At 38.5% G+C, this 24,678-nt stretch overlaps 1 protein-coding gene across 1 annotated transcript in view; it reads left to right on the top strand.

Annotated features, from left to right (window-relative positions):
• Positions 1-24,678, top strand: part of Tnfrsf21 (TNF receptor superfamily member 21) — a 69,074-nt gene that overhangs the window by 34,918 nt on the left and 9,478 nt on the right. The window contains exon 4 of the mRNA XM_046456056.2: positions 11,960-12,225. Coding sequence (XP_046312012.1) covers positions 11,960-12,225 — 266 coding nt within the window. The remainder of the gene's footprint in view (positions 1-11,959; positions 12,226-24,678) is intronic.

The raw sequence follows: 24,678 nt of genomic DNA, 5'->3' as shown, positions 1-24,678 counted from the left end.
TCCACCAACAGGTGAAAATAGAAATGCACTGAGGAGATGTGGAGTTGGGCAACACTGGGTGCCGGAGGGAAGCAAAGGGAAGGTCCTTGTGGGGCTTGGTTTTGGTCACCTGTATCATAAAGCCTTTGGTTCAACTATCTCTAATATCTCCTTCCATTGTAAAATCCTTCAGTGATGCAGATCCTGAAACATGAAGTTAAAAAGAATCCACAACCAAATCTCTTTTATATGTCAAGATTGAAACTCAAAAGAGTTTCAAAACCAGTTGGCTTGCTGGTCCAACCTTTTATCTGCATGACTTTCATGCCCCAATCAGTATGTGAAACTGTTGTTAGAGGAAAAATACTTCTTAAGAACCAGGACTTAATTTGCTTAGTGCACTTATTTTGAAAGCTCAGACATTGTTATTGAATTGAGCTATGTTTTATGTCTTGAGTTTTTGGTGATAATATTCGTTATTTCTTCCATCCCGTCCTCTATCCACAATTCACTGCTCAAGCAAAGCAAAACATAACGTCACCCCACTTTGTATAGCAAGCAAGGAGAAATAGCTTTTTTTCAATAACAACTTCATTCTCGGTTCTAGGTCCTTATGAATCTCAACAACAGGATTAGAAAAAGTTTCCTTTCTTCCCCAAGTGCCATTTCTCCTTTAGGATTGGTTCATTGTGGGAGAACTGGTCTTATTGGGTGTTGTTAAGGAAATGTGTCTCTTAGATAGATGTACAGCTCCTTAGCTGCCTTCCTCTTTTCCAGGGTAAGCGGTAAGATCCAATCCAGCTGTAGAGCTGATTTGTCATGCAGAACAACTGTGGGAGTGGAATTGTGTTTGTTTCTTGTATAAATATTTCCCAGGATTTGTAGTTGTTAGGTGACAAGTGTTAAGCAACTGGAACCTGTGCCGTGAATATATTTGAATAATATAAATCAAGTCTTGAACTAGGTTTTAGAAAGGGCTGGAGGAAACATTTAATCTGAATTATTTAATCCACCATATGCAGTTTTTAGAAATGAACTGGATATTAAATTAGTACCTTTCCACTTGAATTTTGTGTAAAGTGAAGTTAGGATGTTTGCTACTACCCACATAGGTAAGACCGTGAGGTGATTTGTGAGTGCAAAGATGAAAAACTGAGACTACTAAAATGAATTATATAATATTTTACATATTTTAGCCTTAAAAGAACGGTTTCGCCTACCAGTCAAGTTTCCACTGTCTACTTTAATGAAAACTTATATCATGCTTACTGAGTGCCATGTCCTGTTGTCAGTATTTTATAAATAGTGACTTAATTTATGTAACTTTATGGAAGGCCACAACTGTCCCCAATTGACAGATGGGGAAAATGAGGTACAGAGTAACTTGCCCAAGGTCTCTTAGCAAGAATTGACAGTGCCTGGTTTTAAACTCAAGTTTCAGTCTGACTCCAGACGCTGCTGCTTGATCATAAGAATTTGGATTTTCCATCAATTACTTGATGCTAGGCTTTTCAATTAATTAATTAATTTATTTATTTATTTATTTTGGTGCCAGGGATCAAACTACTCAGGGCCACACATAAGCACACTACCCCCTTAGCTACATCTCCACCCTGCTGTGTGTGTGTTTGTTTTTTTTTTTAAAACCATGCTCAAACCAAGAAAAATTTTATTTCCCTTAGCAAAACCTAGTTTGCCCAGCGTGTTCTGAAATAAACCACTTAGAAAATTGTCATCCACAATGAGCTTTCCTCTGTAGAAGCTGCTCTGATTTTCTACTTTTTCATAAATCGCTTGGCATGGAAAAATTTTAAGCTGAGAGGTTTTAAAAAGTAAAGCCTATTTGCAGTAAGTCAGAGGTGATGGAGTCGTGCTGATCGGAACTCACATCACTGTAGCTTGGTGGTTTTCTCAGCACCAGACAGCAGCAGCAAGCAATCAGCAGCAGCAGCTCCAGCCCTTCCTCCTCTGCCAGAGACTCCTTGACTAAAAATTCCAGACAGTCATCCTGTCAGCCCACATTTCCTATGGGAAGTACACTTGAAGTGTAAACACCAGGAGGTTGGGCAAAGGGAGCAGATCATTTCTGAGACATAGCAGTCTCAGAGGCTGCTGTGTGCAGGCCCTCCTGCCGCAGGGCTGCTGTCTGCTGCAGTTGTTTTATAGGGTGGGGATGGCTGGGCTGCTCTCCACCCCAGACCCCCACCCCACTGCCTTTTCCAAGTTTGCTTCCAACAGTGCCATTTCCATCAGACAGCACCTTCCTGTTTAAACTCCTAGAGAGTTTGAGAATTATAAGGCACTCAAAATCATTATTTCCTGTGCGGAGTAGCTGGAGATGTGGCCTGTGTCCTTGGGAGTTAGAAGCAGCTGTCGTTCCAGAGCCACCACTTCTTCCTCTTGGCTTTAGGGGAAAGGTGTTTTTACTCTTTAACTTCATATTTCCTATTTTTTTCCTACAGCTCCTTAAACAGTTTTTTAATTTAAAACTGTTTTAGTGAAAAACGAATCAGCATTTCTAGCACATAGTGCTCAGATACAAATAGAAAAAAAAAAAAATCCCTAAAAGTGTGTCCTTGAATCAACCTGGTCAAGTATTATATAAGCATATTTTGCAGAGGAGGAAGAATTTCTGAAATTGTGTCGATCGTTCTTCACAAGTTTGTGGCTAACGCTGCAGCGGATGTATAGAACTCAGTGTGTTGGGTTGATGATTCATCAAATTTTAACAGATTGGTGGGTTTAAGTTTATAAATTAAAAAAAAATAATAACTCTTACTATACTTCTTCAAATCTGTGACACAGTTGATTGGGAGACATATTATATATATACCACTGATGGGTGGGGGTTACTGCAACCAAGCTATGGAAAGGCATTTGTTAAAATATGCATTCAGATGTATTAGCATTAGTGAAATATGGCCATATTTTAGCCACAATCGTTTCTCTTTTCCATGTAGTCTGACAACACAATTCTAAGTTCACTGTTCTATTCTCAGTTTTCCTCTACTTGGCCTGTGGCAGCTTTCTTTTCTTGGCCTTCAAAACACGACACACTCCCCGTTCTCCTCCTGTGTCTGGCTGTTCCTTCCCTGTCTCCTTGGCTGATTCCTCCTCATCTTCCTGACCTCTAAACAGTGGAGCCCTAAAGCTCCATGCTTGCACCTCTTTTCCATCAAATACTCCCCCCTTTGGTAATTCATGGTTTTAAATACCACCTGTCCACTGGAAATTCCCAGGCACATCTATCCAGCCTGGACCTTGTACCTGAAATGAAGATGGAAATATCCTTCTGTCTGCTTGACAGATGTCTATTATGCTTATGCTTAAGATGGATAACGCTGAATTCCAAACCATACATGCATATCCATTACCATCATGGAAAGTGGTCCTCCATTCTCCCATGTACTCCATCTGAAACCTTGGTCATCCTTGATTCTTCTTTCTTTCTGACCCCATATTTGATGCATTAGCAAATCTCATCACTTCTACTTTAAAAAATATATGCAGAAGTTGACCACTTCAAATTACTTGCACAGCCACCACTTGGGCCCAAATCACTCTCACTCCCTTCTGGATTGTTGCTGTGCCCTTTACCTGGTTGCTCCATCTCTGTCTGTACCCCTTCAGTTTATTCTTGACACAATAGCCAGAATGATACTGTTCAAGTTTCAGTCAGATAGTGTCATGTTTCTCTTAAACCTCCAGTGACTTTATTGGATGCAGAGTAACAGCCAAAAGGCCTCATTCCAATTCCAGATCTGCCCTCTTTCCAATTTTCTCACCTTGTGACTCTCACCACTCCCTCTCCCTTACTCCCTTGCTGCAGCCAATCAGCTCTCTTTGCACATGCAACACCTTTCCTTCCCTGCTCCTACCCACCATCACTTTGCATATTCTGTTCCCTCTGCCTGGAACTCCCTGCCCCAGATATCAGCACAGCTTGCTCCATTCAGTCTTGACTCAGATGTCCCTCCATGAGGCGACTGCTCCACAACATCCTGCTTAATTTTCCTCCTTTTAGCACTCCTCATTAACGTACTCGGTATTTTATTATTTGTTTATTCTTTCCATATTTTCCCATAGAACATGGTCTACACAAGAAAAGGATTATGTGTGTGTGTGTATGTGTGTGTGTGTGTGTTGCTTTGCATTCATTCATTGCTGTCTCCCCAGTGCCTAGAACAAAATATATACTCAATAAAATTTTGTTGAATAAATAAAACAAAAGCTTTAGATAAATGGGACTTCAAATAACTAAGACAAAATAAGAAGAAAGCATTTTTTGTTTTGTTTTGTTTCCTGTGGAATGAGATAAAATATTATTAGTTTTCCTTGTAGCATTAGGGATACTTTCCATTTGGAAAATTCTCTACTGTTTTGATAGTTTGTCATTAAAAAATATTCTACCCATTAACATGAAGAGATCTTTGTACAGTGTTTTTTTTTTTTTTTTTTTTTTGTAGCTCCTAAGATTCACCTGAGTTTATAATTATTGTCTATTAAAACTTCAGTAAGATAGCGATTAATTCAGAAATCATTTTCAGGTTTTTTTAAAAAATCCAAATTGTTTGTTCAATCTTTGTGCCTCAATTAGTGAGAGAATATTTTTAACCTGGGGCCTACTAAATTCTCAGTGCTGAAGAAGCAGTTTCTTTGTAATAAATGCACTGGTGTTTTCCCCATTGACGTGCCACTCCTTAACCCTCAGTGATGTACTCTTTCTATGAAACACATGGGTTGGTGGCTTTTAGGAGTACTTACTTTGTTGTCAGGGCAGGCAGAAATGGCCTACACTACTGATCTCAGCAGAAAGAAAGAACTGCAGTGGGTCAGTCTGCAAGGCCTTTCCACTATGAGCTCTGGCCTCTGAAGGGCAAGTGGTAGCCTGCCCTCAGTTGGAAGAGGGATGGGTAAAGGAGAGATTCTTGTGCCAGAACTGGGTTCCAGGACGCCCAGGTTCCACTCACATTTCTTCATTCATTTGAATGCATTGGTTGTCTTTCCAAATATATGCTAGGCTCTGGTGGGTGCTGAGATAATGGTATTCAAAGCAGATATGAGACTTGGGGAACAGAGGATTAGAAAGGCATCTCTGAAGACAGGACCATTGTACAGCATAGAATGTGGATCCGGGAATGCGGAAGCCAGGTTTTCATTCCAGTGTCTGAACCTGACATATGTTGATCTGTACATACATTGTATGTCTTGTGTCCATTCTTGCCCTTGGATCTGCAGTTTGCAAGCCATAGACACAGCACATGCCTACCATAAGCACATCTTTCAAGGATCGGGGTAGTGTTGGGAGGGATGCCGTCTTGAGCTTATGTCTACTGTTATTCACATGTAGCTCTCAGGAGACTGTTGTGTGTGTGTGTTGAGAAACCAGCATGGGGTAACTGTGGAGTCATCTGTCCTGGGAGGAGGTTTCATGTTAATTGCCTCATTATATTATCTTTTGCCTCATTACTTTTGCCTCTTTTTCTAGAAGGAAAACTGACATCACATTTAACGAGTATGAGAGATGCTTGAATCCTTTTTAACTGATGACTTTGTTACCATCAAAAAGTTTATAACCATATTCAGCCCTTGGATGCACCCATTCTGTGTGAAGCCTGGTTACAGGCCATGAAATCTAGGGTGCTGTGATAACAGAGAGCCTTTGTCTCCTCTGGCTCCATAATTGCTGTCTTTTATACCTCTTCCAAAGAAGGCTTTAGTAAGGGTATATCTGAAGGCGCTCATTTCAGATATTTATCTCCAAAAGGGAAAGGACTTTAGCACCTCTTCTAATTATTAACATCTATTCAGAATTTTATAAAAAGAGAAGGAAGCATTTTTGCATACTGGAGCTGACATGGAGCTTTTAAGAAGTGATCCTTGAATTAGCATTGTCACCCAGATTATGTCTAATTCAAGGTTTTATAATGCACTGGAAAATGCCATTTCTTCTGCAATAATCATTTATTACTGTGTGCCTCTATTCTTGCACTCTCTTGCTGTGGATCAAGTCAGTGTCAGCCCACTGATCCTGTTGTGATTCCCTGTGTGCAGCAGAGGTGGTGGCAGCAGTACTTTTCCATCCACATTGGACTTCTAGTGGGTGAGTTCAGTGAGGCTGCCTCTCCTGGCATACACTAGTGAGGGGTCCATGCAGCACAGGAAGCCGGGAGCCTGGTGCTATGGTGAAGCCGGGAGCCTGGTGCTATGGTTCTTGGTTAGCACCTATGATCCCAATGTCTATGCAGAACTCCTCCCACCTTTTAGGTGCAGCCCCTCCCTATGATTCTTATCTATGCAGAAACAGAGGGGGCAAAGGAAGGAGGCCATAGTATACTGAGGCACCATGACAGGCATTTTTAATACCTGATCACATACATAATCGTATCCATTGCGCCAGACAAAAGGTAGTATTTCCATTTTACTTACATGGACATTGAAATCTTAGAGGTTATCATTTGCTCAAGGTCACCCAACTAACAAATTATGGAGTTGGAGTTTGAAATTGAATCTTGTAATGGTCAAGTTCATGATCTTTCCACTACAGTTCTCATCCTTTCCCCAGGAGCCAAGGCCACCTACCTTTTCAGTTTCTGGCATATACCGCCTCTGGTTTATAGGGCCTGGCTCCTTTGATGACTTCTTCAGAAATTTCAGTCACAACTCTAGGACCTGGCACTATGGGAAAAAGCAATGCTGGGCTGCATGCCCTATCAGCCCTTCAGTGGTGGAGAATTTTGTTACTTTTCAGTGTAAGAAAATGGAGGCTAAACATTCATACAATTAAACAATTTAGACCAATTCAGCACATCGGGACTGTCTCCATTCTTAATGAAAACTCTTGAGAACTCTGATGGGACAGATGACCAGAGCACCTGTCTAGCAGAGAAGTGGTCTTCATTTCACTTCCTGTCACTTCACATATAAATTAATAATTGTGATAGGAGCTTTCAGTGTGTGTGTGTGTGTGTGTGTATTTAACAAAATATTTTTCTAAATGCTTATGCTATTTGACAATCTGGCTGTGGTCTTTATATTACGAATTGCAGGGGTTGGTTAACTATAGCCTGTGGGCCATATCCATCTGTCTACATATTTTTGAAAATCAAATTGTGTTAGAACCCAGCCACGCACATTTGTATGCATGGTATTTCATGCTCCATGCTATAATAGGGTGTGTGGCTGCTTTCATGTTACAGCAGGGGGGTGGAGAAGACACAACAGAGTGTAGGGTTCTCAAAGCCTCAAATATTTACTGTTGTCATTGCAGAAAAAGTTTTTTGAACTTTCCCCCACACTTTTTAAAAAATTTATATATGATAGTGGAATGCATGACAATTTTTATTACACATATAGAGCACAACCCCCACCCCTTTTTTAATAGGGTATCAGAATTTTAGTGAAGAGGAATAAATTTGCTAGTCCTAGAGAAAACAGCCCTAAGTCTGCTTGGTCAGTAATAATAGACCAGGAGGGAGCGTAGACACCATGGCTAGCCTGGAGCACGTTCATGTCTAAACCAGATAACCAGGCTAAGGGAGCATTAATTCCTGTGAGTACTATGCTCCTCTACTGGGTCACTTCCATTAATGACAACAGAAGCACCCCTAACTGGCTGTATGACTTTGTACTAGTCACCAACATCTACGTGATATTTTTTACTGATAAGGTGAATTGCTTAAAAGTATATGTTTATAAAGCACTTGCACACACACACACACACATACACACACACACACATACATCTTATATATATGGTTGTTCCTCATGTACATGGGGGATTGGTCCCAGGACCCCCATAGGGATATCAAAATCCAAGGATGCTCGAGTCCCTTATATAAAATGGCATAGTACTTGACAGTAACATAGTAATTTAATATATATACCTCCTCTGATATATTTTAAATCATTTTTAGATTGCTTATAATACCTCATTTGATGCAAATATTTTGTAATTAGTTATTATATTGTATTGTTTGGAAAATAATGGCCAAAAGAAGTTTGTACATATTCAGACAGATGTGATTGGAAAAATACTTTTGATCTGCAGTTATTTGAATCTGCAGGCATGCAACTTGTGGATATGGAAGGTGATCATACATGAGTTTATGTATATAAATGTTTAGATAGTTTTAAGAGGAATAATAAATAAACTTTTGAATATAGTAGTAAAATAAGAAGACCCATTTTTCTACATCCATCTAGCTTAGGATATAGAACTGTATGAATATCTTTGAGATCCCTTCTGTGTGCATTCCTTTCCCTCCCCCACCCCCTGCCAAGAGGTAACTGTCTCAATTTGGTTAATTACAGTATTGCTTTTCTCCATAATTTTATTGTTACTTTTTAACCTAAAACTATTAAAAAAAAAAAAGAACACTTTCACAGATGACAAACTTGTGTTTCCTTGATGTTGCTTCATTTTCTTGGTGATGACTTTTTCTGCCTTCTGATTACATAAGGGTTATCAGTTGTGCAAACACAGCCTAACACACAGGGGCAGCTCAATAAATACTCTTGAAATAGTCCACTGGTCTTACTTTTCATGATGGGGTAAGGACAAGGTACAGCCAACTCAGGGGCTAGTTCAACTGTTCAGGCTTTTCTCCCCACTGGGGTTTTGTGATAATGTATTAAGCTGAAATTCTGGTATCTCCTGAGGGAGCAGTTGCCTACTCTTCGATTTCTCAACTCTCAAGTGGGAGAGGACAGTAGTGAGAAACATGGCTGCCCTAGGATACTCCCATAGTGGGGAGATCCACTTGAGTAAGAGAACAAGATGAAATCTTTAAATTCAGCTTTCTGGTCTGTTTAATTTGAAGGAAAATCTCATTGTATCCATTCCTTTGTGTTTTTCTTTGTGACTTTTTTTTTTTTTTTAAAGTATAAATACGGGGTTTTGGAAAAGGAATGGTTGTTAAGCTTTTTAAACTCTGTAATTACTCTATAAAGGCTGTGTATTTGCATCTGAAATACATTGAGCCTTAAGTTTTAGTGCTCAGTATATATGCAGCATTTGTAATCATGGGGGTACTTCCCAAAATAAATCAACTGCATAGAAAATGTTAATCAGCTCATTCCCAGTGACCACAGTGAGTATCTCCATTGTACAATGAGGAAATGGACGTGACAGTTAGTGGTTTGCCCAAAGCCACACTGTCATCAGTGTTATGAAGATTTAAGCAATGGTCCTTCTTATAAGAAAATGCAGTCATGTTTTCATGTAAGACACTGTGGGTCTTAGTCAAATTGACCTAAATTAGATTCAGGGACTAACAAGCCTTTTGGCGTTGGGAAGAATCTACCACATTAACCACAAAGAGCTGGCTTGTTTCTTACAGTTACCTGCAGTGTTTTAAATAGAACTTGGTTTTTTGAGGAGTCTATTTGTTTGAAATCAAAAGCTCTGTATCTGACTGAACATTGAAACTAAAAAGCAACTGGATCAAGTAGGGAGAACAGTATTAAAAGTAAAGTTATGTCTTGATTTGTGGCCTTCTATATTTTTTTGAAGTTTTTATGTTTTGTGGCATTCTACGTTTATAGTTAAGGAGAAAGCAGCCTTCTACTAGGAACTTAGTTTTTGAAAACAATTTTCAGAGAATTGATTTTGGATGTGTATGTAGATGGTCTTCCAAATCATCTACATAATAGAATTGTGTGGTATAGTAAAGACTTATATGGAGGAAACAGCAAATCCTCCATTTTCAGAAAATTTTCTGTAATTATTATTGTTATTTTCTCAGGCAAAAATTGATAGCTCATTTTAGAAATATTTTCCTCAACAAGTGTTGGGAGCAAAAAATATTCCCTCCCAACTGCTTGTTAATTGAAAAATCCAATCAATCATAATGGTAATAAGCACCTATTTGTTTTCCTCTCTTTCCTAAACTTCACTTGAAACTTGACCCCCCCCCCCCCTTTTTTTTTTTTACTAGGTGACAAACATTTTTAAGACATTGTTAATAATAACAATTCTAGTATTGGGGAATGTGAACAGAGCCACATTCAAAGTCATAATATGGATTTGGAGGACTCACCCTTTACATGAGAATACTCTGTATAAAACAGGCAAAGCCAACTTGTAATTGTAGAGAGAAGATGCCATAAAGCAGGAGACACCAAAGTAAGCTACTTGTGGAGAATCTCACCTGATAGAAGGTGAGATTATCATTAGGGATCTGGAGATGTGATTTTGGCATTTCACTCTGTATTCATCAGATTTGAGGACCACAGACTGATTCTTTGTTAAAGAGTTTACAAGTGTGATGATCCATAATAATAATAGCACAGTAGTCCCCTACCTGTCCACCGTTTTGCTTTTCATAGTGATACTGGCAATTCACAGAAGCAAGAGAAGCCCTAAGTGCTTTCTTTTGTCCAGTTTTTTTTTTTTTTTTTTTGGGGGGGGGATACCTGGGATTGAACTCAGGAGCACTCGACCACTGAGCCACATCCCTAGCCCTATTTTGTATTTTATTTAGAGACAGGGTCTCACTGAGTTGCTTAGCACCTTGCCATTGCTGAGCCTGACTCTGAACTCACAATCCTCCTGTATCAGTTGCACAAGCAAGTGAAGAGGTGAAGTTTCTCTGCTTAATAAGGAAAGAAAGAAAATCATAATGCTGGGTTTGCTAAGATTGACAATAAGAATGAATCTTTCACCTGTAAAATTGTGAAGAAGACAAAAGAAATTTAATGCTAGTTTTTTTTTTTTTTTTTTTGTTATTGTTGTTGTTGTTTTTGGCTCAAACTGTAAAAGGTGCAGTCACAATGCATGTTAAGTGCCCAATGAAGATGAAAGAGTCATTGAACTATAAGATTAGGTATTGTTTGTGGTTTCAGGTATCCATTGTATTCTATGGATAAGGGGGGACTAATATATATTAAAATATTGGGGGGAAGATACTTGGCAAAACAATAACAACAGAAACACAAACAAAAACAAAAACCAGCCTGGGTAGTTTGGTCAAAGGCATATGCTCCCTCTTGGAAGGTAGCATGTATTAACACTTTTAATAGTAGTTACATCTATAGCAGTTCAGATTACCAACCTTGTGAGTTGGATTAAGTACCCAATCCATCTAATTTTGTGATATTGGTCCAGTAGCCTAACATTTCTTGCTGTATTTTTTCTGCTTACTTGTACAACCAGGATATTAATACCTTATAAACATGTTCAGTGAACTAATGCCTGGTCTTAATACCTGGAAGATAATGGTGGTGATGATGATGATGTCATTTTGGCTGTTATCTTTATAATAGCTATGCAAGTCAACTTAGAAGAAGACTGAATAGACCAGAACATTGATTGTTGAGCATAGAAGTAGAGTCTGGAACCACGTCTATTGGGCTGAAACAGTTGTGTACATTGCCAGTTGACTTAAGTCTGCACATTCTTTGTCTCAACAAAGCCGGGTAATAATAATAGCACAGTATTCCCCTACCTGTCCACAGTAGTAGTAGTAGTCTTAATTTGTAGCTTATAGTTTTTCTGAATTTCATGAAGTCACCACTTTTATAATGTGGAACCTCTTATTTATTTGGTTAAGGTTGTATTTAGTAGTAACAAAGGACTCACTCTGATTACCTTAACTGGGTTTGGCTTTTAGAACATCTTCTGGGGCTGATGTTTTATACTTACAAGATCAAACCTTCTTCTGGTTTCACATTCCAGAAGTGAATGTTTTTAAATCAATGCACTGGTTGGGGTTTCCTTTATTTATTTCTGAGTTACTGGGGATTGAGCCCAGGGCCTTGTGTGTGATAGAGAAGTCCTCTAACATTGAGCTACATCCCCAACCCAGGATATGAAATTTCATGTGAGGGTATCAGCCTAGTTCCCAAATTGGACTGCATCTGCCAGGTACCTGGGGAAGGCGGCAAATTCCTTTGACACAGAGCAACAGGAAAGCCTCCTCCTTATAATGCATACCTGTTCTGAATTTGTGTTTTAAATTTTATTTTGTTCCTGGTGTAGGTATTGACATCCTGAAGCTTGTCGCAGCCCAAGTGGGGAGCCAGTGGAAGGATATCTATCAGTTTCTGTGCAATGCCAGCGAGAGGGAGGTGGCCGCTTTCTCCAACGGATACACAGCGGACCACGAGCGGGCCTACGCGGCTCTGCAGCACTGGACCATCCGGGGCCCTGAGGCCAGCCTCGCCCAGTTAATTAGTGCCCTGCGCCAGCACCGTCGCAACGATGTCGTGGAAAAGATTCGCGGGCTGATGGAGGACACCACTCAGGTAATGTGGCCCTGGTTGTGTCTCTGCCACTCCTCTTTTCCTCACATTGCGCTAGGTACAAGTGACAGGGGAAAAGAGCTGATGTTAGCTGTTTAGGAGCACATCCATACCCTGGTCTTCCAGACCAACGGCTCTCAATGGTCATCCACGTATCATCTAGGGACTTTTTAAATAGTTCTCATGCTTGGATCCCACCGCAGGTCAGTCAAATCAGAATCTCTAAGAAGAAGATTTTGAATCAATACTTTTGAAAGCTCTGTGATTCCAAGGTGGCAGTCAAGTTGATAATCATTGTCTTTGGGATTGGTTCCACATCAAGCTGCGCTGGTCAGATCTACTCCATCACATACTTTGAACACACCCAAGAAGAAAACCTCTTTTCCCTGTCCTCTCCCTTCCTCCAGACGTGTGTGTGTGTGGTGGTGGTGGTGGTGAGGGAGGCTTGCTTTTAAGTCTTGAGGATGCAGGTTGTGCTAGTAGCAGTGAGAACAGAACCGGTTCTCCTCCTTGGTTGTTCATTCCTGCAGATCAGATGGAAACTGAGGGTGGGGGGATCTGGGAGTGTGATTTATTTGTACTAATGAGCCCTGGCTTTGCATTGAAAAGACACTGACTAGGTGGGTGATTAAGGTTAAGTTACATCAGCTTTTTTTGTTTGTCTGTTTTATCATTATTTGCATTTGTAAACCTATTTTATAAGATTTATTAATACTAGAAATAAAACATAAAAAGTCTGGCTTATTTTAGTTGTTCTACAAAAGGCCATTCCAAACATGATGCAAATCATTTGACTTAGCCCTTCTTTAATTATGTTGCCCTGAAAGGCCATGAAGTTAGTACAGAATTGGGTATTGGATCATATTTCTCACAGACTTCAATTAAACTTCTGGAATATATTTCTAAATAAAGAAAATGCTAACCACTAAGGCTTGATAAAACCCACTTGAGATTCAGAAGGCCATCTTCCTGTGTTATGCCAGTGATCAGACTCCTTACTTCAGAGCTAGGGAGAGGTTTTTTTTCCCCACAACTCAGTTCACTATCATTCTGCACCAAATTTTGTATATCAAAGGACTCAATTTTATATACCTAAAAAGACCAAAAAGCCTTCTTTTATCTATTTATACCAACAGTGTTAGTATTCCTTCACTGCTAAAATAAACACACATCAGGTGGGATTTTTTAGCCAGGCAACTGTTTGGATAAAAATTTATAGGAGCTAATTGACTTTGAAGGTGGTCTTTAAAGCTCCTGGTATATTTTTAACTTTTTGAAAATGTGGAATTTCAGGAAAAATAATATTTACTAATAGACCAAGTATAAACATTGGAAGTCACACACCAACGTCTTATGAATTTCTGAGAAACAATTTCAATAATTATGACCTGCTCCTAAAACTAGCCTTTAAGTAACTGGATTTTGGGTAAAAGCAGAGGAGAGATTTACCCTTCAATTAAATATAATGCTTGCAGTTTGAATAAAGGGAGTCCAAAGGCAAAGCTGTATTGTGCTTTCTTAGATTCTTGATTTTAAGGGAAGGACTGGTAAGACAACAGCAGACTTGAAAAAAGATTTAGATTCTTGAGACTATATCAGCAGATCTTTTTGATGATGCCTACAAGAAAGATAATGTGATTGATTGACTCAAGCCCCTGCTGGGCCCAGAGCAAAAGAATAAGAGGAGACCATATATCAAAGAGATTAATTCACAGCATAAAAATAATAGGAAATGAAGAAGAATTAAGATCTTTTTGTATTATAGGGGAGATAGAAGGAAGGAAAGAATCAAGGTGAATGAGTTTGGCATTTGGGAAAAGGGTGCTTTGTTTTCTAATTCATTCTTCTTCTTTTCCCAAATGCCAAACTCTTATTCACCTTGATTCTTTCCTTCCTTCTATCTCCCCCATAATACTAAAAGATCTTAATAGTATCTGTTTTTTGTTATTTACATTTTGAGAAACAGTGGTATACAAGCATTCTGCAGCTTTATGTTTGATTCTGCTATAGCCTGTGTGTGGGGATGGTTCTTTTTTTTTTTTTTTTTTTTTTTTTTTCAGAGTAGAAATTAGAAGTTTATTAAAGGACAGCAGAAAAGACTTCTCCTGGAGGAAGAAGGGGACCCAAGAGGTGGAATCCCGTGGGGATGGTTCTTGAGACAGCAATACTAAGTTTCTTGTTCCATGTTTCAATAACAGTGTACATCACTGTTTAGCAACATCCTGGATCCAGGTCTTACTCTAATTTTAATAACCAATAGGCATGGATTTTTCACTGTCAGTTCTTTTTAATTGCACAGTATGAAACTGTCTATTCATAGTTTAATCTCTTGAAATTTGCTAAGTCAAACGAGAGTCAGAAGGCGGGGGGTAATTTAGATTTAGTCTTTGCATCTTAAGATGAATGTTTTTTCATTTTTTTAAAAATGTATTTATTCTAATTTGTTATACATGACAGCAGAATGCATTTCAATTCATAGTACACATATAGAGCACAGTTTTTCATATCTCTGGTTGTACACAAAGTAATCACATGATTTGTGTCTTTATACATGTACTTAGGATAATGGTGTCCATCTCATTCCACCAGCTTTCCTACCCCTATACACCCTCCTTTTTCTTCCCTCCCCTTTGCCCTATCTAAAGTTCCTCCATTCCTCCTATGCCCCCCTCATCCTCATTATGGATCAACATCCACATATCAGAGAGAATATTTGCCCTTTGGTTTTTGAGGATTGGCTTAATTCACTTAGCATGATATTCTCCAACTCCATCCATTTATCTGAATATTCTATAATTTTATGGGGCTTGAGGTGAGGCAGATCATCATGGCAGAAGAGTATGGTGGAGGGAAGCAGCTCACACCGTGATCAGAAAGCAGAGAGAGAGAGAGTGAGTGCACTATACAGATACAAATGTATACCCCAACCCACATCTGATTCCCACCTCCTCCAGCCACACTCTACTACTTTAGTTACCGCCCAATTAATCCCTATGGGGAGATGAATTCACTCACTAAGTTAAGACTCTTACAACCTAATCATTTCTCCTCTGAACTTCTTGCATTGTCTTACCATGAACTTTTGGGGAACACCACATCTAAACCCATAGCACCAATCAATCACTGATGGATACCTAGGCTGGTGTATAGATGGGCTGTAGTGAATTGTGCTGCTATAAACATAGGTATGCATGTGTCACTTTAGTAGGCTGTCTTTAATTCTTTAGAATAAATACCAAGGAGTGGTATAGCTAGATCACATGGTAACACCATTCCTAGTCTTTTAATTCCTCCATACTGATTAAGATGAACTAAAAAAAAAAAAATTTAATTGATTTTTTAAAAAATAAATGACAGCAGAATACATTACAATTCTTGTTACACATATACAGCACAATGTTTCTTATCTCTGGTTGTATATAAAGTATGTTCACACCAATTCGTGTCTTCATATAAGTACTTTGGATAATGATGTCCATCACATTCCACCATCCTTGCTAACCCTCTGTCCCTGCCCTTCCCCTTCCACCCCTTTGCCCTATCTAAAGTTCGTCTATTCCTCCCATGCTCCCCCTCCTTACCCCACTATGAATCAGCCTCCTTATATCAGAGAAAACATAAGGCATTTGTTTTTTGGGGGATTGGCTAACTTCACTTAGCATTATCTTCTCCAGCTTTATCCATTTACCTGCAAATGCCATGATTTTATTCTCTTTTATTGCTGAGTAATATTCCATGTGTATATGTGCCACATTTTTTTTTATCCACTTATTTACTGAAGGGCATCTAGGTTGGTTCCACAGTTTAGCTACTGTGAATTGTGCTGCTATAAACATTGATGTGGCTGTGACCCTGTAGTATGCTGTTTTTGTACTCCCTGTGTTTTGTGATATTGCTGAGCATTGGGGACTTTGCTCCAAGAATTCAGTGGACTCTTAGTGTATAAAAATGACTGTTTTTGTTTCAAGTGGTTAATGTTTTTTTTCTATCATTGAACCTGAGAGCACCTATGTTATATTCCACCCAAGGAATTAGCCCTGTTGTGACTTTTAGTTATCTCTCTCCAGAACAGCTGGTCCATTATTAACTATGGTGTCCTATGAACCATTTTAAAATGAACACATCCAGAGGATCTGTCTTCCTTAATTTGAGGTATGAGGTGTTTTTTCAGGCTGTCTCCTTTCAAGGTCAACAGTCTAACCTAAGCTCAGCCTTCTAGAATCCTATTTTCTCTTTCAGGGAATGAGCATTTGGAAAAAGCAGCGGAGTAATGGACTGATAGTTAGAAGTTGCAAGGATTTTGCCAAAGTTATTGAAAAATAAAAGAAAACAAAAATCTAATATAGTGTTGCAAATTGTATGTTATCTCATTTTCCATCCTTTTACTGTGTTTGTGTGTGTGTGTGTGTGTGTGTGTGTTTATTTAAAGAATGGCTTTTGTAATGACCATATACTTAAGGTGTTCTCTTAAATCTAGTCTGACAGTTTTTGTCATTTAATTAAGAGTATTTCAGTGGGTTTACATTTTTCTTAATATAATTACTCATATTTGTCTTTAAGTCTACCATCTTACTATTTATTTCCTATTTGTCCTCTCTCTTCTCTCTCTTCTCTTTTTTTTCTCTTCCTCCTTTCTTTTGGATTAAGTCTTCTTTTGGATAAATCAAATATTTTCTATTATCCCATATTTCCTCCTGTATTAGCTTGTTACACTTAAAAAAACTTTTAATGACTACTCTAGGGATTATAACATGTATAATATGAAATATAAATATATTTATATTTTTCAAACCATTTTTTAGATAATACAACAAATCTTAGAAGACTTGAATATTATTTATTCTTGTCTTGCATTTTGGTTTTACTGTCATAAATTTTAATGCTACATGTTTAATGGCACCCAAAGGCATGGTCATGATCATGGTCTTCTACAATCAGGATTTAAGGAGAGTTGCCTTGTATTGATCTTTTCTGTTGTCTTTCACACCTTCCTACATCTTTAGCTTTTACCTGAGATTACATTTTTTTTTAATACAGAGATACATATACCTAAAGACTGTTTCTCAGTGTAGGTGTCCACAGGTAAACTCTGTTCTCTTTATCTAGAAAATGCCCACTAAATAAATAAATAACATTATTTCACCATAGTTTTTGAAGGCTAACTGCAAATAGAAGTTTAGCTAGCCAATTATTTTCTTTCAGTGCTTTAATGCCTGGGTTGAAGTTTTCCTCTGCTAAACAGTCAAAGAGATGATGTAATTTTATTTTTAAATCTATATCATATAATAAATTATGTTATACCAGGCATTTCAGGCAATGCAAAGATTAGTATGTCAAAGTCAGTGCAGTTGAAGGAGCCTGCAGTTGAATAGAAGAAGTGGACACATACTTACCTCCTGAGGGAGCAAGTCCAGGGGGCCTGGATGGGGTATACTGGCTGTCCTAATAATGGGCTCCAATTAGAACAGAGGTATGGAGGTATGTGCCAGTTTAAATTCCTTTCCTGGGGGTATACTCCCTTTGGGGACTCTGGGTAAATAATTTGACCTCTGTACCTCAGTTTCTCCATGACAAATCGGGAACAACATGAGTGAATAGACTGCAGGTTGCTTTGGGAACGAGGGTTGTTTGGCCACAGTAAGCAGCCAGTGGATGTTTACCATTAGTTGCAATTATTTCCCAGCTCCAGAGGCCAGAGAGATGGAAGAATGTTCCCAACTAGCTCCAACAACCACACATAATGGATCTTTTAAATACTGAACACTGAGGGTCACTGAGTTTTGGGTGGAGAAGTTCTCCCAATTCCAAGACTGCTTGAAGTAGATGGTCAAGGCAGAGGCTTGCTGCCTGGGTTCAGTGCCCCAGAACTGGAAATCCCAGCTAAGTGTAAATATTTATTCCTTACTGGCCGAGCAAGTGTTCCTAGGCTGGCTGGAATGTTTTCTGTAGCAGGGAAACAAAGGTGTGTGTGAAGATAATGTTCTTCTCCCTCAGTGGCTGTCAAGAAAAAAGAAACAACATGAACCAACTGAATTTCTAGGATTTCCTTCAGTTTAGTTTTATATGTACCCCCTCTCCCAACTTTTATTTAGGGCCTCTGCAAATGCAGATAGGCTTAAGCAATGCAATCTTTTTTTTTTTTTTTAAACCCTTGTTTTTGGGTCCCATCCCCAACCCCTTGGATGTAGGGAGACTGATTCTTCTCCATAGGAGACCCTGAGTGAACAATTCCTTGGACTCTTGAGATTTTTCCATTTAAATGGGAATTCAAGGACATGCCCTTCAAAATTGACAGAGGTAATGACTTGTGAAACTGGGATGTGGGCAAGTGAGATATGAAAGCGATGTCTAGTGGCATGGTGCTGGGGTGACTGTGCTTTTATGGTTTCATTTGAAAAGTGGAAGAAAAAAATTTTCATGTACTTAAAAAAATGATAATACTAAAAACAACCATTGCAATTTAAACATAATAGAAAGTGTCACTTTAGCTGTCTGCTTTGACTAGAGATTGACCCATTTAAAGGAGTGATGTTGATCAGGCATCTGATGAACATCTATGTTGTTGTTCTTTTCACTCCTTCCATAGATTAGGTAGATTAAAACTAAACTATGATTTAGCAGCTAGTAGACCCAGGCCTAATGTTTACTTTTGTTGCCATATTGACTTCTATGAAGTAGAATGAGTCTTTGTTCCTAGGGAATCTTAGTCCTTTCCAGAACCATATAGGAGACCCACATCTCAGGGACAGAGCCCTTGGAGTGCTTCTTTCTCTGTACTACAATAGCCTTAGTGTTGGAGTCTGGGTGGCTTTGCTCTGTATAATCAACTGGGACAATCCCAACAGATAGAGAAGTACTGGGCCTTCTATTTTGGCTAGAACAGTGCTCCTGCTTCCTCTGCAAAGGGGATGACAGTTCCTGATTTTTGGCCTACCAGCTGCAGGATGCAGCTGTCTTTATCTATGGATCTGACTGAGACCAGCTATTTTGAGAAATGTAATACAGTGAGGGCGGGTTGAGGCAAATACCAGCTGTACATTTAACTGTTGGCTTTGGGTTATTCAAATTTGTCTTTTGTCTTTAATTTTCTAGTCAGTCATCTCTTAGTAAATAGAGGTTATTGTCCTGACACCTAAGGACCTAGGATCTATGATGGTAGCTAAACTTGCATGTATCTTCACCCCTTCCCTCTGCCTAGTCACTACAGCAGAAAGGGTCAGTTAAGGTCAGGTTACTTAATCTTAGGGTGTGACTGTGGGCTCTGGGGAACTTTTGGGGTGGTGAGGAGAAGAGAACATGATAAAAGGATTCTTGACACAGGCTCAGGTACATTTTGTGATGTTTGTGTTTAAGGCTGTCATTGTGCACAAAGGAGCCAGGCTTATGAATAGCCTTTAGATTTTTAATGACATTTCAAACTGTTCTATTTGTTACCATATTCCAAAGTTTCATCTATTTAGTCAACAATGTTTTGTTGAGTACCAGCTGTGTCCCTGGTACTAGGTAAAGAAGAGGGTGGTCCCTGGCTTTTCACAGCTCACTTCCTGGGATGGAAACATATGTGCAAATAATTACAATTCAGCAGGATAAGCAAATATTATAGTAGAAATGTGCATGAGAAATTATAAGATAGCATCAGAAGGAAGGAGTACTGGACCCACCAAAAAAATACATAGAAAACTAGAACAGATGAATATTTGTCCATTTGAAAGTAATGAAAAAACAACACAGACCATAGTTTCTTGATATTTTGTTCTTCTTCCTTGATACTTTCCCATTTATTTCCAACTACGAAGCCCCATCTGCTTTTTCACACAAAATGCTTCTCAAACCTTCGACTCTACAGAGAACATCTGCTTTACTTATGTCCTTGTTTTTTTCTGCTTAATAGCAAGCTTTTCAGAAGCCTTTAGCTGTTCTGTAATATTTAAAGGCACAGGAATAGGTTCTGATGTCCCATTTCATGTCAAGTATTGGAGGTTGACTTTGAATTTCTAAGAGCCAATGGAAGAGACTAAAGAAATCCAAGTCTTGGACTTTGTTCCTCTGAATTGGGTTTGAATCTTATTTTTGCCACTCACCGTGTGACCTTTGGCAAGTCCAGTTATGTCTCCAGCCTCAGTTTCTTTATAGCTGTTTTGGAAGGATTTCCTGAGAATTAGGGAATATGGTATAAAATCCAGTCTGCCACTTGACATAAAATAGGAGGCGTGAAGAATCTCAGGGATTATTTCCTATTTTCTTTGTCGGAGCAAATGCAGTTTATAAAAGCATAGTAAGGAGAAAGCAAACCAGCATTGGCTGAGTATATCTATTGCATCCCAAAACTTGTCTGGGTGCTTTAAGTTTGGGCTTATTTATCAAGTTTCATGGTCCTGAGAGGTTTAGATAGGTATTTGTAATTAAGATATATTACTATAGTTCATTGGGTCTTGTGTAATTTGTAAGATGTACTGTTATGTGTACCACTGAGAAAGAAAAAACTCACTGCAAGATACATCCCTACTTCAGAGATGTTAAAGTGTAAAAAGATATGTATCATGGAACTAATGAAATGTGGATGTTGGACTTTGTATGTATAGGTCATAAGGAGAAAAGCCTGGAAAATAGATACTGATATTAATGTACTCTCCCTCTATAAAACACACACACACACACACCACATTTTATCATCATCAGTGTCATTATTATTACCTTCAAGTGTGGGATTATTTAACAGAGGCAGTTTATCTAGTAAATATTAACACAGCACTTATTATATATTGAGACCTGTACCAGGCAGCATTGTGAAAGTAAATGGAAAGAAACAAAACTCAAAAACAGAATCATCCACGAATTGGTGTGAATATACTACATATACAACCAAAGGTATGAAAAATTGTGCTCAATATATGTAATAAGAATTGTAATGCATTCTGCTGTTATAAATAAAAAAATAATTTACATAAAAAAACAGAATCATCCCTCAAGATGCTGACATTTTTATAGGAGGGATAGATATGTGAGCCGAACTTTATAATATATTCTGTGAAACTTCTGTAGAAGAGATTAAAGTGAGCTTTTATTATTTCTGAGATATGGTGTCATTCAGAAAAGACCGTCTATTAGTTGATTACATTTTCCATCCCTTTAGTCCACACTCTTACTGGCTCCCTCAAAAAGTGCATTGGGAGGAAATCAGAATCAGTAGTGTGAAAAGAAACTTTTTTTTCCCTATCAATTACCAGTATTGGAGAACACATTTTCTTTTTTAAAGTCAAAACATATGTCTAAAGAAACTTGCTAACTTCTAATTTTAGCCTAGCTTCTCTCTGTATGTATTTGAAACTGTCCCTTGATCTATTACAACCCCAAGTTTCAATGGTGGGTGCAATTGCTGATAAGGCATCACATCATGTCAGCAGTAGATTTTATTGTGTACCAGTTAATGACAACATTTTAGTGGTTTGTTCCTCACCATTACCTTGAGAAAAATGTCACTATTGGTTTTCCCTAAAAAATTATCCCAGAGGAAACTTTGATGTAGATGTTTTTGTTTGATGTTTTTATGATCACAGCAGTAGGTAAAGCTCTTCTGAGAATGATATAAAAACATAGAAGCCATACAAGAAAGTTGAAGCTACTTAACAGAAATATACAAGACAGCAAACATCATGTACAATTCAAAAGACAACAGGACTGCGGGACGGGGGGTGGTATTTGCAGTATAGGCTTAATTTTCTTAAAAGAGAATTTTTACAAAGTAGTTAAGAGAAAAGTAAGACAGTGTTGTGGACAAGACAGTCCACAGGAAAGGAAGTACTGAAAATATTTAAGTACATGCAGATTTTTAACCTCTCAGACTAACCAAAAGGAAAAGGCATGAAGGAATAAAAAAAGAATAGTGTCCATTGCTGATATGTATTTAAATTAATACAGCTTCTATAGTAGGTCGTCTGGCAGTACTTACTACACTATGTGCCAATTGATCTGTGTTTTCACTTTTAGGAATAATATCCTATACGTATTCAGTGATGCTAGTACTAGAGTATTCGTAGTAGTTGTTATTGCTAATAGCAATAGAGTAGAACCCTCACATGCCCTTCACCAGAACACTGGTTAAGTAAGCTATGAAATATCTGTACAGTAGAACTTGGCAAAAAAAAAAAAAAGTGAGTCAGCTCTTTATCTGATAACCTCCAAAGCTGTTTTGAAGGGGTGTGGTGGAGAATGTACCTATTTATTGGTACTATATCTGGAAAAGTCTAAGGGGAATTGCTAACTGCAGTTTCCACCAGGGAGGGGACCTGAGTAACAGACCTGCAAGTGTTTGGAATTGTATACTATGTGTATTATAATTCTAATGGCCTGAAAATTCAGAAAGCTTCAGTAACAAAGATGAAATTGAGCCTTCTTACCTTGAGATTTTGAATTTCCTATGAAATTACTTTCTATCCTCCTCATTATCTTATAGAGCAAGCTTTAAAAAGGTTTGTGCAACTAGTTTTCATGGTTAGAATTGTCCAAAGACTTTTATTTTTTTGTGGAAAAGAATTTCTAATGGATCTCATTGAGTGAAGTTTAAGGAAACCCCTGCTTTCTGAGGGAGCATGATCTAATGTTCAGATGGTGCTGAACTCTTACAGGGTTTGGCAGTGTGTTCTATTGTGAGTGGGTTCCAGCTTTTAAAGAAGAAAGCCCACTTAACTATCCTTACTTCCTTTTTTTGAGAAAGCTAATCAGTGAGTCAGCTCTGGGCTGTAACTGCATTACTGTTGATGTCAGCGAAGGGACAGCTTGCAGACGCATAGGCCAGCAGCTGGGCAGGGTGTGCCCTCCCTGCTCCTTCCCTTCCCTCCATCTAGAGCAAGCCGGTTCTTACCAGCTTTGGCCACTTTGCAGTGCATTACATGGGACATCCTGTAGTTTCCCCGCTATGCATCCAGAAAGAAATAGTTCTCTTGCTTAGGGCAAGGATTGGCCATGGACACTTTGACTTAAAGTTAGCAGTAGAGCCTTAATGAAGGTTGCAGGTAGAACAAAATTATTTCATTATTCTGTATTTTAATAAATCTAGGGTTGGTGAAGGGGTCTCTTCAAACCATCCCCCTGTGCTTTTGGCACTTTTTTCAACCAGGTTAATACACATGGACCTATACTGTCTAGAGTCAAGATTCTTGTGATGGCCAGTGAGTTCATCTTGCAGGCTCTAAATTGGTTCCCAGCTAAAGTTCACTCATCTATGCTGGCTGGCTCTGAGAGTTCCCTGAGAAGCTGAGTAGTCTGACTCTGGGGGTTCCCTGAGAAGCTGAGCAGAGGATTTTAGAGTTGCTGTTCCTGTTCCTGCTTCCATACCATGACCTTCAATGACCCAAGACCATCTAGATAGCCAAGGGCCCTCCTGTTGTCCACCTGCTAATTGGTGATATACATTTAAGTGTCAGCAACCTCCTTGCATAGTCTCCTAGGGTCTGGAATGGGCAGAAAAAGACAGAAGGAAAAACAAGAGGATATAGCTAAGCAATCAGAAGCCTAGGAAAAGTTAGGGGAATTTTTGTCTTAACAGTTATTTGGCCCTTAAGCCCTCTTTTTCATTACTTTAAAAAGTAAGACCTATGAAACAAAGAAAAATTGAAAGAACAGTATAGCAAATACACATGGACCTATACCCTCTAGAGTCAAGAATTATTTACATTTTGGCATATTCGCTTTATCTATGTGAGTGTGTATAAATCTTAATCCACATTTCCACGTCTTAAGATTTTCCTTCCAATTTCTTATAACTGATAATCATTCTTTGAAAGGTTTAGGAACCAGTATTTTCTCATTTCTTTCATCTTTTTTTTTTCTTTTTGTTTGAAAAAAAAAAGCTGAGAAAATTTGGATTGTTCTTGGCAAGACCTCTCTCTCACTCTGTCTAGGTAGGGTCTGATGAGAATTCACTGGAAAGAATAATTTAAAAGCTGTTATCTCATCATCTGAGACTTTAAGGAAACCTACCCCCTTTTCCCTCTTTTCTGAAGGTGATGAATTTGTTTTATCTTTTAATTTTAATGAATTTATTTGTACTACTGGGAATCAAATCCAGGGCCTTGAGCATGCTAAGCAAGCATTTTACCACTGAGCTATATCCTTAGCCCTGTTTTACTTATTTTTTTAAAGAAGAAATCATTATATACAGGTGTTCTTCAGTATCCAAACTTAAGAATTGGATAGATTCAGATAAATTTTTTGATCAGGCTGCTAACCCTTACTTTTTGAATGTTTGTTTGTTAAATATCTGAAGTCCTGGAACTACATAGACTTGGGTAAGAAAGCCTTCCTTATTATCTGAATTCCTGCTTTCTAAATAAGGAACAATCTTTAACATATCAAGAAGTATTTATGTGCAGGTGCAATGGCACATTCCTGTAATCCCAGCTGCTCAGGAGGTTGAGGCAGGAGGATTATGAGCATGAGTTCAAAGACAGCCTCGGC

This window comes from Marmota monax, unplaced genomic scaffold (genome assembly GCF_021218885.2).
Source record: "Marmota monax isolate L192 unplaced genomic scaffold, Marmota_monax_Labrador192_F-V1.1 WCK01_AAM20220418_F8-fsc00281, whole genome shotgun sequence".
NCBI classification, from domain to species: Eukaryota; Metazoa; Chordata; class Mammalia; order Rodentia; family Sciuridae; genus Marmota; species Marmota monax.
Note: the sequence above shows the minus strand (reverse complement) of the source record. Positions and strands in the feature narration are given on the sequence as shown.